Source organism: Pleurodeles waltl, chromosome 11, assembly GCF_031143425.1.
Source record: "Pleurodeles waltl isolate 20211129_DDA chromosome 11, aPleWal1.hap1.20221129, whole genome shotgun sequence".
Lineage (NCBI taxonomy): Eukaryota > Metazoa > Chordata > Amphibia > Caudata > Salamandridae > Pleurodeles > Pleurodeles waltl.
The window spans coordinates 806070654-806091258 of record NC_090450.1 but is presented as its reverse complement, the minus strand read 5'-3'; the positions used below and the strand labels follow the sequence as shown (position 1 = coordinate 806091258).

Below are 20605 nucleotides of genomic sequence, written 5' to 3'. Positions count from 1 at the left end.
AAGTCCCCGAGGAGTATGTAGTCAGTGGATGCAACAGCATGCGTGCTGATGATGTCGGTGACGGAGTTGCTGAACTACTGACGGGGGCCGGAGAGGTCTGTAAACGAGGGTCCCTCTGAGGGTGGTGTTTGGGTCAGTGAAGATCTGGTGCTCAGCGGTGCTGAGGGTGTCTTCGGTGCTGGTCATGATTCCGAGGGTATTCTTGTGGACAATGGCGATACCTCCTCCTGGTCTGTTGGTGCGGTCCCTGCGGGTGATCTTGTAGCCGCCCGGGATGGCTATGGCGATGTTGGGTGCTGAGGAGGGATTCGTCCAGGTCTGGTTCAGGAAGGCAACATCTGGGAGGCTGAGTTGAGTAGATTCCAAAGTTGGCCGGTGTGTTTGTGGACGGAGCAGGTGTTGCGTAGGATGCATCTGAGATGGTTGCGTCCTGCCTTGGTGGGTAGGTTGTTGGCATGGAGGTTGGTGAAGCAGTAGTTCCAGCAGGAGAAGGGTCCGCGGGTGAGGTGCGGGGTGGCTTGATGGTAGGTGGATGAGCAGCCTGTGTTGAGTGCGTGGAGGGTGGTGGCGTCATAGCTGGGTCGGGTGTTGCGGTGGTGGGGGGGGGGCGAGCACCAGGGGATCCGGTAGTGGGCACGGTCCAGAAGTGGACGGGCACAGACGGGCTTGCCTTAGGCGCGTCTTCAGCCGCATACCAGCCGCCATTAAGTGGGGGGGAGGAGAGGACAGCTGGGAGGTGGAAGCAGGGGTGAAAACTGCACAAAATAGGGGGCAGGGCCGCAGGGGCAGCAGCGGCAGGGGGAGAGTGAGAGAGAGAGAGAGCAGAGTGAGGGGAGGGAAAAGCAAAGAAAGAGTGTAAAGCAAAAGGCAAAAGGACCACTGTGGAGAGCGAACAGCAAAAGGAGCACAAAGGGGGCAGACACAGAAGAGAGAGCGCACACAGAGTGAAGCAGAGAAAAGGAGGAGAGAGGCAGAGGGCAGCCTAGTAGGAAAGCAGAGCTCTCCCACTAGACACCAGGGATGAGGCGCAGGCAGATGCCTGCGGGTGAAGGAGGGCCTCGAACCCCTGACAGCAGAGGTCAGGAGTTCAGAGGAACGAGGGCTCTACTTACAGGTGGAGCTACGAGAGGCAGAGCAGTTCACTGACCAGGTCAGTAGTACTGCTTGAATTACCGCGCAGATGCTGCCATTAAGTGAGGGGAAGAAGGAAAGGACAGCTGGGATGCAGGAGCGGGGGCAAGACCGGCGCGAAAAAAGGGGGCGTGCCTTTTGTCCATTCTTCTTTTTTCCAATTTGACAGGGGACAGAGTTTGCAAAAATATTATTGCTTAGGTTGTAATAAACTCTGTCTCCAATGGCACTGCCTTTCTCATTACTTCTTTTGCTGTCACTTCCTACTCCCAATTTTGGGTTCCCAGAGTAATTTTTCCATTTCCATTACTGAGTGTGTTGCTGTTTATAAATCCCAGTACTGAAGACAAAGACTTTCTTGGCAGCCATTTCAATCAACATTTTTAAAGCGCGCTACTCGCCCATTGAGTCTCAAGGCGCTGTGGGGAAGGTCCTTAAGGTTCAGTCAATTTTAAGCCACAGAATACAGACAGCTTAAGCTGCCCCATCTCAAGTGTGCAGAATTGCCAGCCGTGATCAGAAGCATACTTAACCATTGGACTTTACTTTTTAATCAACAGCATCTTTGTATGCTGCTGCTAAGAGTTGTAGTTCGCTTTCAAAGCACAGTGTACACAGAGAGACGAAACAAAGGGAGTTTTTCATTCTGTGAATGCCGTTGGTCGGGCCAGTGGGTCTAGACTACATGAACAACCTACTGAAACTGCCCATCCAGTATGAGAAATAAGGACCAGTCATTTCAGCCTAAGTACAATGGTCTGCTGCAGCACCTGTGATTCCTGCTCAGAGTCGTGGTACTCGGGCGGTTTGATCATTCGACCCCTCTGACATAACCCTCATGCCCTGCAGAATAGGGGGGGGGACTGCTTTCAGAGCAGGGTTTGGCTGCCATCACCGAGTTCTATTCAACGCCTACTGCACTGTGGTGGTGCTTTGCACATTTTTGCTAGGCCTGATTTGGTCCTCAGAGGGCCTAGTCTTGCACGGTGTAGCCTGTCTTTGAATTCACTTCCCGGGGCCATCAAGGAACCCAGGGCCTGATGTATGAAACTCTTTACCGGTCACAAATGGTCCATCGGGCTGTTGGCGACCGGTAAAAGGCTTTTTGCCATGTACCATCCATAGGGATTGAGGCTAGGTTTTAGGAAGGGGTGTGCCAAGGGTGTCCCTTCCTAATAGCAATGCAGTTGCAAACATTTTTTAAGAGCAGGCAGTGGTCCCAGGTACCACTGCTTACTGTTAAAAAATGAAAAGAAAACTTTTCAGTTTTCTTTTTGTAATGCATCCGGTTTTCCTTTAAGGACCCCAGCAGGCAACAATCCCTGTGATTGCAGCCATTCAAAATGGGTCGCAAATTGCGACCTGCCTCATGTATATTGATGAGGGAGGTCCATTTGTGGCCATCTGCGAATAGCTAACAGTGTTAAACACACTGTAATTCAGGCCAGTTTGTGATTTCCTAATAGCGAATAGCAAAGTTTTGCTATTAGGAAATTGCAAAGCGCTTTTTTGATACATCTGGCCCCCAGAGAAATGAAAATCGAGAGCCTGTTTTCAAAAAGGATAGCTGAAAAGAAAACATCAGTTTTCTTGAGGATGCAGAGACACCGCTCCACGTGGCAGCAGATTTCGTCAAAACCAGATGTGTTTAGCGTGTGGTTCGTATCTCCCTTCTTCCCAGCAGTGGGAGCGCAGACCGACCGAGGACAAATTATACGGCTGAGATTAGAGCTGCCAGAGGAAGAGGGCGGGAGGGCCAGCTGATGTCCGCGAGGAAGTGTGAATAATTACACTAATTTTCAGAAGCTGACAGAAATAACCTCAAACATCGACAGGTGTACATTCAGGGTTACTAGAAGACTCCCTGTCAACATCTTCCTACTCTCGGGTTGTCATTAATTTAAACGGCGCATTCCCGGGGGGTAATCTTGGCTCATTTCAATGGTTCTAAATTTAGTAACATGGTTTAAAGCAAAGATCTGAATCCCTGGAAAGGCTGTGTCTCAGTGACATGGGCTAATCAGGTAATACATAGTAGCTTGATTACCACAAAATGCCTCCCACTTCATGGTGTAGCTTGCACTTCCACAAGATGTGTCCCACTTCCAGGTTGTGGTTGCGATAAAACGGGGACTGTGATGCTAAATGAGTGTTGAAAACCCTTGAGCACTGCCAATGCTTAGCCACGTGACATAACTAGTCGTACCTGATAAAGTAAAAAGGTGCCGGCAGGCAGGAGACTTGGGGCGCTGTGGCGAAGGCGGGATGCGCGCAAGGATCCATAGAGTTACCAGATGACTTGATGTCACCAGGAACACACAGGGGTGGATCTGGAGTATGGTTAGCGAATGGCCCATCTGCCCTATGGTGCATACCTTGCTTTCGCCAAACCCTAAATCGGACCAGAAGTACTATACCCACGCTTTCAATTTACAAACCAATGTAATCCACTGCTGTGTTCTGATAGGTTCAGTAGAAGTGAGCTAAGACAAGAACTTCTAGAACGCAGTGCAAGCATTTACTATCACTAGTGCATCCGGTGCAGCGGCACTGGGACCCAAGGGCGTGAGGGTCTTCTGAAAACTAATTATGGCAGTATATTGCTTCCTAAACAAGGGGCCGGGTCGCCGATTGACGTTGTTTACTTTAAGGTGGATGGAATGCTTGCATTGCCACAGATGCAAAAGTGTAAGAAACAAACGCCCAAGTCTGGAAAAGTGTGGCCTGCGTGCCACAGAACATCCGCCAACACCTACAGCAACGAAAGCAGTCCAGAGGGACCAGCACACAATTTCTTTATAAACATATACATTATTAACTACTATGGAGAAGTGGTGCTCCAGGGTTCTGAGCCAAATGGGGTGGCACTGGAATATTTCAGGAATTTCTTTTCTGAACTGCCTGTAAATAAGCCAGTAGTTTTACAAAACTGTTCTTAATGATCAGTGAAAGCCCATTTTCCCGCCAAAGTAGACCTCGTGAAGATCAGAATCTCTCACTTGATCAGGTCAGTGTGGAATTAGTGTTCCCACATTTTCCTAGTCTGTTTCAGGTTTTAGCCCTTAATCCAGTCCCGCATTGCCAGGGCTTCACTCATCTAAAAAGTATGTACCTGTCCCTTGTAATTAGCTCCCACTCAATGTTTGGCTCTGAGAATCCACCTCTATGCATGTCAGAAGGCCAGACAGTATGTATCCTGTTCAGGGATGCCACCCGTCTCAAAGAAAACACCTGCCATTACTTCATATTCTGTGGTTCTGGGACGATACGGAGCTGGTACTTGAATAAGGTTTTGTTTACAATCATCTGTCATATTTTTAACAGCGCAATTGCTTTAATAATTATTTAGTAATAGTCTATACTTTTGAAGTGTTGCCTTTTGTATTTGCTGTTCTGTTTATTTTCCCGAAAAATGTCTTTTGCTGACTTTTCCAGTATTCTTACTGGCTTTAACATAATATTTACCGTGATTTTTCCAGATTTCTACTGACTATGGCTTAAAAAAAATCTACCATGATCAGCTTGCAACCTAAGTCCAGCTCTGAGTTTATTTTACTACAATCCATTATCATCTGACCCAACAAGGTTTCAGCAACTCCCCAGAACATACAGGAAGTGTGCTGACCCTTTCCATATGTACTTAAACAGATATTGGACTTTTTCCAAAAGTGGAAGAGCGATCTAGATTCCTTACTTCTTCAAGAACGTAGCACAAAACTTCATTCTGTTACAGCTGACTGTATTCCCTTATGTCATCCTCTTTAATACCCTTGTAAATAAACGTATCTTTTATACACGGTCTAATGCCCTGGTTTATAACTGTGCAATGCTTATATCACATGAACTGGTTTCAATACCTGTGATTTTGGTGTGAGCAAAAATATTTTTTGCAAAATCAGAGTGTCTCTGCATTTTTGGTACAGTGTAGAAATTGGTCAATGGACCTCCTGTGCTAGTGCTTGGAATAGTGCAAGAAGTAGGTCACAGCTCAGTTTTCCATTAAACCACTCACTTAACTAATCATCCATATGACAAAAAACAGTCTACATACAGACCGGTACAAACCACCCACCAAATTTCCATTTGGTTCCCACAATAAAGTGCACACTTATCACTGGAATCACCTGCCCACCAATCCGCTCACTCACAAATTACTTGAATTGCTCTCTTCCATGCCCTTCCACTTTCTCTGTTGGTTATTTACTGCTCTAGTTCTTCCACTGACTTTTGCTCTCTTTGTTCACAAATGCTAGACTTTGCCACTCTTTCTGGTGCCCCAGTTACAGGACACCTCCCTTTCCTTTTCTTCTGTTTGCAGAACTTTCATTATTATTAAAGTAGAACAGGAAGGTGTACTTCAGACATGCTAATGTGTCCCACAAAAACCACTTCCTTGAGCAGCATCGAACGCCTCTCCAGGGTCAAAACCCACCATCTATACATTTAATTTTAAACCAACTCCACTCCTTCAGATTACCAAATACTTTATTCCAAACCCTGAACAGCAGTTGGAGGGAGATGGACTGGAGGAAGGAGACAATTAGACCTTCTCCCTAGCTGTCCAGTAACTCGGGAAGCACAAACACAGCACCTACTACAACGTGCACTCTCCAGGAAAAAAACGCAATACTCCGTTCACTCCCGATTCCGGAGGCGCTTCACACAGACCACCTTCCTGGGTGCAGCAACCCTATGCATTCGGGGAATTCGAGAAGAATAAGCCCAGAACTGGAATAGAAGGACCCTGGTGACTGGGCAGGAATTGTTCCTAAAACCGGTAACTCAAGGCTCACAACCATTTTGGGTAGCAGATTCTTCTCCTTGCACCCAACTCCTTTGTTTGAATCCTCCATTTTGCACATTTTTAAGTCTACCGAATGTGAGAATTCTTGCGAATGTGGGAATGTCTTGGAGATCCAAACATTGATTTTCCCTTCTTTAAGAGTGCGATCATCTGTGATGCTGGTTTGCACTTTTCCGTCAGCTATGAAAGACCACCAACCTTGATGTTGCTCTGCTCACCTAATGTAGCCACAGTCTTTCTCTGTGAATGGGTCTTTCCGGGACTCTTTATGGTTAGGCAGCGTCCCTCTCGCTAACCTGGGTGTACCACTTCACTTTAAGGTGGTCTCCATTGTTTGCAACATCATGTCGAACTACAGTGCTGTGCATGGTGCCAGTATTTAGCTCCTGTGTTGCATGAACCATCACTATGGCCACACGCCTTCTCCTAGAAGGTCTTTGGCCCCATGGGTGTACAGGAGGGACCGGCCCCACTTGACTATTAAAAGAGATTGTGAACCTTATACATCTTCTCTGTCAACAATCCCGTACCATTTGGGTTTAGGCTGTAGAGTTATGCTAAAACTGCTGAATACTGGGGATCATCCATCTACACCCTCATTGTCCTCAGCTCCAATGCTAGTCAGTCACTCCAATAAGGAGTGGATACTTGCTCCACTGCATACAAGTTGCAGCCTTTTTGATGGGAAACATTGGTAATCTTGAGGTAAATGGCGAGACTTCATTTATCCGCACTTACGTTGCCCACCCAGATCGTCATCACATAAACTAGCCTTCCCTTGCCTTCTTTTTACATGCACGCCACTCTCATTTGACTTGGATGGTACTACAGACTTGGAAGTGAAGCCGACGTACAACTCTACTGAGCATCAGCCATTCTCATTACCGAGTGGCTCTGCACCCACTCTTTCCTTTCTGACCACCCAACTGCTTTCTGCAACTTGCATAAACACCCATGCCTTCCTCAAAAATAATTGCCATTGCGCCTTAACGTTAAATGAAAGTTGCACCATGAATAAACAAACAGATGAACGTACCACTTAAGCAAAGCACTATGTACATTTTCAGGCCGGACTATACACTGTTTATATGGTGTCTGGAGCAATAATAAAAAGAGTGTTGATGTCTCCAGACTCGTGTCTGTGCTTGCAGGAGCACATCTTAGCGTTGGAGCTGCAGTGATGTCACTGGGTGATTTCAGAATTAAAAGTTACCAACAGGAAGCCGCCCACAATCTAAAAATATCAGTAGGGTTTACCGCAGTTTAGGATGGATTACAAGTGTTTGGGGAAATCCGTAGTGTCATTTACACTTCCTCGACCATAGAAGGAGAGTCAAAGAGCCCTGGAACAAGGCTGGGTGATGGAGGCGAAAGGCTCATTTCCATCAGACTTCAGCCATATTGTGCTTCCTCTTTGAACGAGATGTCAAAGTGGATGCCAGCCTCCCTGCAGTGCATCCCAGTGGTGCTCCTATCATGAATACTAAAATTGTGCGAGCCTTACCTGACATGTCAGGATTGAATTTGCAACTTGTAAGGTACACCTGCTGAGCTACCATAGTGTACACCTGCCTAGCCACCTTGAATGACCTAAAACTTGAGACAGAACATCAGCTCAGAGTAAAGATGTTTGGGACGCCTGAAATGGGACAACTGAGGAGAGCTCAGTGCCATGTCAGAGTGATGTGGGACCCATGATGCCCTAGAAAGGAGTGGCAGTCACCTTAGTGCCAGTGTAAGTGGCACCCATGAAGTCGTGGGAGTAGGCAGCATGCAATCGGGTGTCAGCAAGTAGACCTCAGACCACAGAGAACACACTGGAGTTAAAAAGCAAAGGGTTCGTCTTAAGTGGCTGGATCACCGAGGGCTACGTATGTATAGTTTACACTGCAGTGTACACTGTGGTGTGTTTCAAGCTGCATCTTGGTGGTTGAAGGGTGTGCAGCCTCCTATATAAACCTATTATGCTCAAGATTAGAGACACACTCCGTGTGGTATTAGTCCATGTTCCATAAAGTTGCAGTAATAAGACCACACAGACTGGATCCTTGATTTTGGGTCTTGTTCGGCTGTATTTACAGGGTAGCGTCCGGCTTGGTATAGGTATGTGACTCCTGGGGTGCAATACTGTGGGAATTCAGCTTCCTGTCAGTGAGTGTGGATCCCGAGGTGTTGCAGCACGGGGGGTGCTTGCTTCTAAATTTTCAGTATTGGATTAATTAGATTGTAGGTCCAGGGTCACCTGTGCTTGGTGCTGGTTAGGGGTGCGTCCCATGAAGTTTAGTCTCCGGACCACTAAGCTTGGCATTGGTAAGTAAGAGGCCCAATAGATGTTAGTACCCTAAAAAGCACAGCTTAGGGTTACTGAGTGTGAAACCTATGAGGCTGCATCACTCAGTACTCAGGTAGTGCAAATGTATGTGGGACCAAGAAGATGGTACCAGGAGAGCTTGTCTCGCTGTCAGTGACTGTAAGACTGAGGCTGTAGCACCAGGAGGGCTCGTGTTGCAGGCACTGACTGCAGAACAAATAAGGCTGTCGTCCCAGCATTTCTGTCAGTGACAGTGACCAGGGGTGAAACACAGGGCCCTTCAGCACAGGGAGCCCTCAACCATTCAGGGCCCCCCTACTACTCAAGAGGCCACCATTCAACCCAAAGCCTATGAATATTAGTGAGATATTTGAGACTTAGGTCTTATCATCATATTCCGCAGCGGGCACCATCATTTTGTGTTCCGCCACTGACTGAGATCAAGCAGCCTGTTGTACAAAGGAGCTCTTTTGGTGTTGTGTGCTACATGCCCCATTAGGTTGTACAACAGGGGCGAACTCCAGTTAATGTAGGTGAGTGTAGATCTCATGAGACTAACACTGGCGACAGCTCAGTGTGATGTCATGAGCTGGTTGATTTATGGACCTTTGTAGGGTTGCTATCGCATCTTGTGGGAGGGGGAGGGAAAAGAGAAAGACTGGGTGAGGGAAGTGAGGTTGCAGATCTCTGCCAGCATCCTGTAAAGTTTTCTGCACAAGAAGTTGAGTTATAATATTTAGGATGTGGTTGCCATGGCAGCCGGATCAGATGATACAGTCTCTCCTGCCGTCCACAAGCTATGAGTCAGCCAGCAAATCCTTCCCCTCTGCGCTCATGGCAGCCGGAACGTTGACTGGAAGGGAACAAGCAGAAATGTAGACGCTGCATCACAACCCTTAGAGCGCCCTCCTGGGAGGAAGCTTCACTTCTGGACAGCGGCGTCTCTAGAAGTAAATGTTAGAGAGGGGAGGCCATCGGTCCACAAATAATACTAGTGGAGCCACCTATAAATATATTTATAAACACACCCACATATTTATAATTGCTTATAATGTTTAGATACATCTTATTATGTACATGTGGATATATAGATCTATATATTTATATTTGGAAATAGATAAATGCACACACACACACACACAAAGTCAGACTAAAACATTTTAAGCAAGAACACAGCTTTCCAATGAAGGGCATTAGGACAGATTCATGTATTTGACAAAGTGCAGTGTATGGTTGTTGTTTCTGTGTCGTACAATCAGCAGCTCTGGTGGTGGGGCACAAAAAGGGGGCCAGAAGAAACGAAGCTGGGGCACAAGACTGATCTGGCCCCTCTCTAGAGACCCCACTACTGTTGGAGTCCATTAAGGTCACATTGCTGGAGCTCGTAGAGGTCAACACAGAACTGGCGAGGGAAGCTTCAAGGCTGGACACCGGTGGCACTGAGAGCACTGCCGAGATGAGATCCTCACTGCTTGGAGTTCAGTGGCACGGACACCACTGCTGGGAAGGAGGCTCACGCTGCTGAAGTCTGCGAGCATTGACAGGGCACCGCTGGGAGGAAGCTCACACCGAGTGACCTGCAGCATTGATAAAGCACTGCTGGAAGAAGCTCACACATCTGGAGTCCTAAAGCACTGAAGTAAACTAAATAAGCATTTACAATGCAACGGGTCTCGCGTTTGCTCATGTTAGAGCTGATCGCGTTGTAAACTCCTAACCCGACTTTTCACCTATCGGGCAAAAGTGCATTTATGTACATAACCCGAAAAAGTGAAATTAACTATGTAAAGCGCTTGACTTCTGCCAAGCGAGATCGCGCTCGTAAATTAGAGAAAAAGAAGTCCACGAGCCCGATGGAAAACAGCGAGCCTCGCATGTTTTCTGTACTTGGTCGCTGCGCTCGGGAGGGCTAGCTTTTTGATGTATGCTAAGGATCCTCCCTCAGCCCTACGTTGTTCAACGTCTACATGGCCCCCCTCGCTCAACTGGCCCGCCAACATCATCTCAGCATCATCTCCTACGCCGACGACACCCAGCTCGTCCTCTCCCTGACCAAAGACCCGCTCACCGCCAAAACAAACCTCCACGAGGGACTAAAATCCATCGCCGATTGGATGAACAACAGTCGCCTGAAACTCAACTCCGACAAGACGGAAGTCCTCATCCTCGGGCGCACTCCCTCGGCCTGGAACGACTCATGGTGGCCCTCCGTCCTCGGACCCCCGCCCACCCCTGCCAGCCACGCAAGAAACCTCGGCTTCATCCTGGACTCCGACCTCACCATGTCCAAACAGGTCAGCGCCGTCTCCTCCTCCTGTTTCAACACCCTTCGAATGCTCTGCAGAATCTTCAAGTGGATTCCAACAGAAACCAGAAAGACGGTGACCCAAGCCCTCGTCAGCAGCAGACTTGACTACGGCAACGCACTCTACACAGGCATCCCAACCAAAGACATCAAACGACTCCAACGTATCCAAAATGCCTCCGCCCGACTGATCCTCGACATACCCCGCCGAAGTCACATCTCCCCTCACCTAAAGGAACTCCACTGGCTCCCGGTAGACAAGAGGATCACCTTTAAACTCCTGACCCACGCTCACAAGGCACTTCACAACACCGGACCCTCCTACCTCAACACCAGAGTTAACTTCTACACTCCAACACGTCAACTCCGATCCGCCAACCTCGCCCTCGCCATCGTACCCCGAATCCAGCGCAAGACATCCGGCGGCAGATCCTTCTCCTTCCTCGCCGCCAAGACCTGGAACTCTCTCCCCACATCTCTTCGCCAGACCCAGGACCTCCTCGCATTCAGAAGGCTCCTCAAGACCTGGCTCTTCGACCGCTAAATCAGCAGCGCTCCCCCCCCCCCCCCCTCAGCGCCTCGAAACCCTGACGGGTACATAGCGCGCTTTATAAATGCTATGATTGATTGATTGATTGATTGATTATGCGTGCCTTTGACTAATGAAAGCAAGCAGATTTTATTAGGCAAGCCCACGAACCAAAAAAAAACACTGACGTGAAGTTGACAGGGCTCCGAGCCCTTTTCTAAATACTAAAGAGTCTCGCTGCGATACGCATGCGCGAGCGCATGCAAAGCAGGCTCGACCCTAAAAATGACGGGTGGGGTGTTCGACTTAATGTCAGCCAATGACATGGCATGCTGTGAGGAACCCCAGCATTTACCAGACACTGATGGGGAAGCTCGCACTATGAGACCCCCTTAGCACTGATGGAGGAAGCTCACATTATGAAAGACCTGATGGGCCTGTTGCATTCCAGGGCACTGCTTGAAGGAAGCTCACACCATGACAGACTGTGGTATTGCCATGACACTGTTGGGAAGAAGCTCTCACTATGAGAGGCTTGTAGCACTTACAGGGCCGTGTTGGCGGGGTTGGGGGAGTATGAGAGGGTTGAAGATCACGCTATGAGAGATTTGTAGCACTTTCAGGGTACTTACAGAAACACTTACAGGACACTGCTGGCAGGAAGCTCGCACTGTAACAGACCTGTAGCATTTATAAAGCACTTCTGGGAGTAAGCTCACATTGACGTGTCCAATAGCATAACAGAGCATTCCTAACGTATGGGCCACACCTACATAGTGCATGGACACTTCAGTGTTGCAAACCGGTCACAGGATAGAATGGTCACATGAGGGTGAATGGGCTGCAGGTGCATATTCCCATTTGTTTTTCCTAGGTGGTAATGCTAACAAGAGCTGAGTAGGGATAGGATAACTGCACGTTCCCCTGAGCAAGAGCACAGTACATTAATGGACAAGGCCAGGTGGCTTATCTGCACCAAGAACAAGTATGCATATGCAGGATAGATGGAATGTGTGAAGTCTGTCTGGCCTGAAGGCTCTGGAACCTGGTAGAAAGACTGATGAAGAACATGAGGAGATTGGTGCTTTGCACCTCTTGGGTGTGCACTGTGGAAATATCTTGCTTTGCAAGCACCTTATCCAGAGACCGTGCTTAATTTTAGCCGGTAGTTGCTGGTGGGGCCCACCTGTTCTCATTTTTGGTGACCGGCACTTATGTTTTTTCTCAGCAGACTTTGACCCAGATCAAGAGAAAGAAAAACACAAAAGGGGGAAATGAAGAGAAAGAGAGAAAACCAGTAACAAACAAAGAAAGCAAGGGCCTGAAAGAGCAGGGAGTTTTCTGACTGGTGGATAAAAGAGGCGTGGGGTGAAATCAAGACTACAATTCCTTGCTATTTGTCACCTCTGACTTTCAGTAACTCCGACTGCTAGCTCCAAGCAGATCTAAGGGCACTTATTCTTTTACAAACTAGGCACTGGGCAGAGAGGAACCTAAAGGACTTAACTGGCCAGACTTATGTACACTGGGCCCAGCCCTAGCATAGGCTGCTGGGTTCAGTGACGGGGCTTCCTCTCTGAAGAATGGCCTCCTTGAACTGCCCTAATGAACTGAGTGAGCATGCACCTGTTGGTGATACAGTGCCTTGAATTCGTGGAGAATGTTAGTAAGGCGGAAGGTATGCCGAGTGACCAAATCAGCGTCCTTCACCTAAGTTTAAATCCTGATACATTGCAAAATATTCAAACAGATTTCTAATTAATGCATGAATATCTAAGTAATGCATGAATCTCTGTAAGATGCAATAAACAGTATAGTAAATACTTCACAAAAGGGATCAGTGAGACTGATAAATAACTAACGCGCAAAAGTGTGCTAGTGTTTCTGAAAAGGAACAGCATTCTAGTGACCTTGTTGACAAAGTAATGCAATGACTCTTACAACGGACTCAGAAACACTAGAGTTCTTTTGTACTTTTGTCACTGATCCCTCGCACTGCGCCCTTTTCTGGATCACCTGCTATATCGTTTACTGCATCTTAGAGATGTTCATGCAGTAATTAAAAATCTTTTTGAATATATTGAAATGCATCAGTGTTTTTTGCAATAGAAACTCAGGCAGAGTACGCCTCTTTCAAGGGAACCACTGTTGCTTGATGTGTGAATACCCGGGTTCCCAGAGATACTAGGGTGCCCCATAATTACATTTGTTGGGTGCCCATATAAGGTAATGACGTGTATTTGTATCTGGGCATGAGTCACCCTACTTATGTCCTTGATGATTGTTGGCCTTAGCCCTGGAAGCCAGAATGGCTAGGCACACACAGAAAGACTTTGAATTCGTTGATAGATGATACCCTATAGATTCTCGGTGGTGGTCGGGGGGTGGGTGGAGTTGGGGGATAAGCAGTTCACCCTCTATTTACAGACCCAGAGGAACTGCACAGTTCAAAGCAAGATTGAGCCCTTCACGTTCCCTGAATCTTCAGAGGTTCTTTAACCTTGGAACAGCTGCAAAGCTGCGGGGACACGGAGCGGGTGTGCCCTGGGGACAGTGCTTAATTTGTGCTTATTGTTTCCGGTGCTGAGCACCGGCACTTATTTTTGAGGGCCGGGGCTTATTCTTCTACCTAAAGCATTTGCTGAGAGCAAAAGACACATAAGAGACAGGCTGAGGAAGAGAAAAACGAAAAAGCGTCACAATAGGAGAAAGGAGAAAGCTGCCAGAGTGAGCTAAAGGTACAGGAAGGGTCTTTAAATGGATTGAAGAGGCCCGAGATGGTTTCAGGATTACGCTGCTTCAGTATTCTCTGCTCGCACATTTAAATGCAGCAGCCGCATGTTTAAGAGGGGGGCTTTGGGCACCGGCACATTTTTATTTACAAATTAAGCACTGCCTGGGGAGCCCAATACGAGCAATGAAAGAGTGAATCCAAGTGTGGCCCTAAAACCCCTCATTAATTTCCCATGTATAGGAGACAAGGCAGTAGGCCTGCTATGAGTGTGATCCACAAAGTGTGCATGTCTTATGACCACAGATGAGGTCCCAGAAGCCTAGGTGCATCTCATCCTCTTGAAAGTGCTGCATGTTTGCAGGAGCACAACGTGTCCCTACTAGATGTAATCTTCCAATAGAGGAGTTTGTAAGACTTTGAAATGTGTTTCCCGCTTCGGGATGGAAAGAGTGTTTATGCACTCACAAAACCAGGTGGTGCCCACGTGGGTATGGGATTGTTTTTGGGGACACTGTAGATGAGTACACTGTGTGTTGCTGACATTCTTATAGTAGGAAACATTCTGTTGTTGATTTAATACTTTCCCTGGTGGGGTGCTGGAGGCTGGGTGGGGTACAACATCCTGCCCGTGATCTACACCTCACTCAAGAGGACCCAGGTACAACAAGATACTGCATTGTCATCCATTGTGGTGTTTGTGGGAGGTAAAGCTTGCATTGCTCGGGTCTGATAGGTGTAACAGGAATTGCTGGGGGTGAAAGAGGTGTAAACATTGTTGCAGTATCACAGCACTGTGACATCACTGCTGGAAGGGAGCAAATACTGTTGCAGTAATATTGCACTGCCATGTCACTGCTGGGAGGAACCAATCACTGCTGCCGTATCACAGTGCTATCATGTCAATGCTGGGAGGAAGCAAGCAAGGACACAATATCATGGCGCTGTCATCACTGCTGGGAGGAAGCAAACACTTGCCATATCATAGCGCTGTCACGTCACTGATGAGAGGAAGCAAACACGGTGGGAGTATCATAGCGCTGTCCTATCACTGTTAGGAGGAAGCAAACACTTTCTGTATCACAGTGCTGTCATGCCACTGATAAGAGGAAGCAAACACTGCTGCAGTCTGATAGTACTGTCGGGCACTGCTGGGAGGAAGCTTGTAATACTCGAGCCATGTAACACTGAAGAGGCACTACTAGGATGTAGCTTGCGCTGTTGGAGTCCTATGCCAGTGATGGTCCCTGCTGGGAGGACGCATTTGCTGTTGGGATCATAGCAGTGATGGGGTACCGCTGAATGAAGCTCTGCTGGACGTCTGTACTGACAAGGCTCGGTCAGAGGAAGCTCACACTGTCAGTCATGTAGTAGGGACTGGATACTGCAGAGGTGCAGCTGCTGATGTCCTATCCTGGAGGACATTCAACTGCTGGGGTTCTGTAGGACAGAAAGGGAATTACTGTGAGAAAGCTCCTACTACTTTGCTTCTCTCTACCACTAACAAGGCACTTTGTGGGGCGATCTCACTCTCATAGAGTGCTGCAGTGCAGACAGCCGCTATTGGAGAAATGTGCACTGCCCTACTGCCTCTAGCATGGCAGGTCTCCTATGGCAGTGGCACAGTATTATTAGGGACACCCCTACTCTGCTGTAGTATGAAAGCACCGACCAGGCTCTGATGCAGAAATCTCACCAAGCTAGATTCATCTAGCATTGATACGCACTGCTGTGGAGAAACTCAAAATACTAGAGGCATGTAGGACTTACAGAACATTCTTTAGGTTTAACTTTATAATGCTAGACTCCTATAGAATTACAAGACAAGTGAGGCAGTCTTTCAGTAGTGCACATCTTACCTGAGCATAGCTGCAGACCGTGGCTCAGAGCCATCTCGTTGGACTATCCGTGATACGGTTTTCCTTGGGCTGCCTGCACTGTGTAGCGGGACAGGAACCGTGGCTGAGCGGGGAGGCGTGCTTCCCATCCTGTCCTGTCTCGAACTAAGCAACGGGGCTGAGACCTGTCTAGGAAAGTCAATTTTAGGGCTTGGCTCCGTGCTTCCTCTAGTTGGTGCACCCAAAGTGTCCATCTTGCCTGGAGCAGAGTCATTGGTCATCCTCTTCTCTGTGCCCCGGACAGGTTCTGATACCCGCTGTGGATTGGCTCCCTCTGACCAGCGTGGGCGGCCAGGGCTGGACTCTCGGGAAGTAGTATTAAATGCCCCCATAGACACCCTCTGTACAGGGACACCCATGCCTCTCGTTTGTTGCATTCTGTGAGCTACACATGTGGGGAAAAAAGACAACAATTAGTCTCAACAACCGTAGTTGAAAGTAATGAGCACAACCCAAAGAAAATGGACTGGTATGTCCCCCTGAGTAATTACCAGCAGCTGAGATTAATTCAATTATCCCATTTCTCACTTTTTTGTCGTCCTTGGAATGCCCAGGCATTGGTACCTTGCTCACTGGGTCACAGTGATCACACTTTACCTTGCTGAAGAGGTCCAATGAAGAAGAGATAGATGTGGGTTTGCTTGTGTTCCTGTTTGAATAGGACCTAGACTGGCAATTTAGGCTGAACTATTCCTACAGGAGCAGGGCCAAGGCTGATTATATATGGTTGGTTCTTGTTTGAGGTGGCATGGTGAGCAAAAAAAACTAAAGAACTGGAATATGGCACAAGTAGTTGCTAGTGGCTCAGATTAAATCAAGCATTCCACCCATCACTTCGTTAATCGCTGAAGAGGTCTAATGAGGTAGAGACAGGTATGGGGTTACCTGTGTTCCTGTTCAGAGGGGACTTCAGCAATTCAGGCTGAACTCTTCCTACAGGAGCAGGACCAAGGCTGACTGCATATGGCTGGTTCGTGTTTGGGGTGGCATGGTGGGCAACAAAACAATGGGCTGGGATGTGTCTCAACCAATTACCAGAGGCTGCGATCAATCCAAGCATTCCACCCATCACTTTACTTCCTCAGGGTAACCCCTGGTTTGTATGCCATCTCTCCTAAGTGAGTAGATCTGCTCAGAGATAATACTACATCATACTGGTGAATTATTGTGAGCGAATCCGTTTGAGAGTGTAGCTCACATATCATGAATTTACTATTGTAATATAAGGTGTTTGCAAAAACAAGCACAACATAAGTGCTCATGTGACTTTGTGATACAGGCATATGGTCAACAACTGGGAGCAGGGAAGTGAGCTTAGATGTGTGTAGTTTTCTTTAGTTCATTTGCTTTCAATCACCCAACAGCCAGGATTCTCAACAATTACATGCTAGTCAAAATTAGTGAACTAACTTTAAAGGCAAAGAGAGTCAAAAAGATCAGAGCCAGCTTGGGTGGGTCGAGGAGGTGGGTGTAGAATACATATTACACGTTTATCTACGATTTCTCTGCAGGACACACATATTAAGGGCTTGAATGAGGGCATCATAAAATGAAAATATTCAGTTTAGGGTAGGGGAGATTGACCCCTGTTTTTTAAAGAAAGAAGTGGGAAAGCTTTAAAACTCCTTTGCACGAGATAAACTCTTTGGCAAAGCCACTATGCTTGGTTATTTTATAAGTGAAAGTGCTCAATCTTTGATTGGAAAGTTTGTGTGTGGTTGTGTATGAGTTGAATGTAAGAATTTTTCAATGGTTGAATTGTTGAGTAAATGCAGGGATGCACGCTGGTGTACCATCCCCTCCAGCGCTACATTCTTGTGTACTGTTGCTGGTAAGATCTGTGCAGCACTTTTTTGATTGAGAGGTTGTTAAATAAACATGCATGCCCATTTACGAGAGCCTGTGTGGCTCAATTTCTTTCTGGAAAGACCTACCCTGTGCCATAATTTAGTGGTATGAGCTGCATGGCTCTCACACAATACCATGCCCCATTATAATACATGGAAAACGCTGGAGAGCTGGCAGCATGGGTGGGTCTTAAACATCATGGCTAGTGGGCATTAGGTTGCCAGCAAAACAACCTGCCCTTTCCACTCCCTCCACCTCAGAATAAACTCTTCAATAAAAAATACCCGACTTAGTCAGAAATTGTGCTTTTTACTGCATCAGTACTAAAAATAATAATTTGGCATTTTGTAGTCTCACAGTGCACATTTGGAATCATAAATGGGCTTTGTGACCATGCATGCCCTCTTCTTCTTCGGATATGGTTGTAACCAAAGAGTTCACTGCCCAATAATATGGAGGAACAAAAACAAGGCGCCATTATGTTTCTCTCCACAGTGTTTCGAAAATAGGTTTGCATTTGGTTGATTTTATTAATGAGGCATCCATTGCATGCTCTACTCACAGTCAGCCAACCAGCCTGCAACCACTCCTACAAATGAAAAAACTAGCTGCGGGAAACTGTCAACATAGTGAACAAAATGTAAATCTATTTTAGCATCCTTGCTGGGCCACTTCTGAGGAGGTTATATTTTTCAAAACCCTGGATATGCATGATTAAATCATCACAGCTGGCAGTATTCATTTTGCTAAGCATTCAAGGCCAATCCTCACATGGGGCTGTGATTTTATTTCCATAAAAGCATGAAATAATTTTGAACTGTGCGGTAATAGTTTGCACTTTGAATAGAGCATTTTAAGCCTTTTAGTAGCCGAGTATTACTCAGAAAAGGAATACAAACTGATTCAAAAATATATACATATTCCAGTTAGATTTATAACGTAAGTTATCGAAACTACTCTCTATACTGCAGTCGCCAGCTTCGCTATATATGGCGTTGCAGATCTTTTTGGTTTTGCAAAGGCTGCCCTGTGCACCCAGGAGCCGTCCGCTCTGAGCAGCAAACTTGCTGCATAACGGATCGAATTTAAGTTCTATTACAGCGCCAATTAAGTTGGTGCTACTGAAGGGGATATTACAAAACAAGCTCCGGGGATTTTACTTAAGTAAATTGGAGGCAGGAGATCTTTAAATGAGTCCCTACGTGCGCTCACACAGATCCAGATGTATAATGCTGTGAATAATAAAAATGCAGCCACTCAAACAGCAAGACACTCCAGTCACCGAATGACTGACCTGTTGGCTGATCCATAAGGTGAATGACAGTGTCTCAAGCCAAAGGTTGAAGGAAGATGAACCAAAGCCCACCATATGTATTTTTTATATTATGATTTTCTTTCAAAAAGGTCTTGGTTTACGCTAGACCTAAAAATTAATAAATCACTTCAACGACAGAGGAGGGACTCACACAAATTTGATATTGAAGTATCTTCACAAGGTCAGAAGGATTAGGATCAGTGCAGATCATTTTGAAAACACAAACGACTTAGAAGACCGTAATAGAGCGAATTTCCTCTTTTTTGCAAACTAAGGGCATTTAACTGAAAAGTGCTTACTTCAATTTCGGAAAACATACATATTTTTAATGCAAACTTTGAAGCAGGTAATCATATTTAAACATTGTATGCAACAGCTCGAATTAACCTATTTTAATGAATTAAGTTACCCTATTTACTGGTGTCACTTTAAATGTCAACTTTACATGTTAAGGTTAAGAGGCCTGTTTTCCCTTTTGAATTTTCGTTTTGCATGAGATGTTTTTCGCTTTCTTCCTGCTGCTAATGCTGTACTTTTCCAGAAGCCTTCTGTTAGCTAGTGAATAGGCACTTGTTATGTATTAGACAACTGTTAGTGAGGTTCTCACCGGGAGGGGAGGAAATTACAGGAAGCGCGACTCATGGGAAGAACTGTCTGAACCACAAGATTTGTTCAAATCAACAAACTAAGGACTTGGCTGTGTAGCCTATTGTGAAGATGTGAGAAACTGGGGACTTTACCGGTTCCAGAGGGGAATGGAAGATTGTTGCTATTAATACTTTGACTGAATTATATTAATGTGTGTTCCTTAGACTAGGGAGCTTCTTTCTCTTACATTGACTTTCGGAGAGCTTGCTGCAGAACTTAGGAAGCAGATCTTAGAGATGTCTGCTGACTTTGAGCTGAAAATACCCACCCAGCCTCTGTTAATCTCCACTGCTAAGTGCTAAGGCTTCATGCCTGTGTATTTTTATTCTCTCATTAGAGTCCTTCATTTGGGTTTCTAAAACTAGCACGTTACCTTGCTTGGTGAAATTAAATTGCATTTACACCAAAATATCATTAATTTAGACTAGGGATTCTTCCTTTATGGAAAACACTTGCTCGATATTCAGCAGTCTTTTTGTAATGCTTACTAATGTGGTATTCTATCTTCTTTCAAAATATAGATTTTTGGATTATTTAACCCTCAAGTTTTAGTCATCATAATTCTAAATACTTTCTGAACTAATGATTGATTTTAATTGATTTGTTATTAAACCCTTTAAACATGCACTAAATCTCTTTGTCGATTCCCGTGAAGCCCCAGTTGGACTTCACTGTAAATGGTAATTGATGTAAATGATAGCTCCTTATCATCTCTCCTTGTCGACTAACAAAGATCCATATGACCAATGACAGGGGTTATTTGATTGATTATACTAGATGTTTTGGACACAAAAATCCCTGCTCTGGCAACAGCATGTTGTAAACATGAACACTTTTATCTTTAATTCGCCAAATTCAACATTCTAAACATTTCTTCTAATTTGAATCCAACTAAAATTGCCTATATGTTCTATGTTTATAAAATAAACAGTATTTCAATTAATGAAATAGTGGTGGTGATTTCTTACAAATGCCAGTAACGACAAATGGTAAATGATTCTTGGTCTGGCGAGAAGGAGCTACTACAAAACGTTTTTAACAACAATACTGCCTCCTTTCTAAGATGCCCAGTTAAAGCCTGGGTT

At 46.1% G+C, this 20605-nt stretch overlaps 1 protein-coding gene across 3 annotated transcripts in view; it reads right to left on the bottom strand.

Annotated features, from left to right (window-relative positions):
* GAS2L1 (growth arrest specific 2 like 1) overlaps nt 1-20605 on the bottom strand; it is a 224093-nt gene that overhangs the window by 13052 nt on the left and 190436 nt on the right. For all 3 annotated transcript variants that reach the window (XM_069214573.1, XM_069214572.1, XM_069214575.1), the window contains exon 6: nt 15671-16094. In XM_069214573.1, the coding sequence (XP_069070674.1) occupies nt 15671-16094 (424 nt within the window). The remainder of the gene's footprint in view (nt 1-15670; nt 16095-20605) is intronic.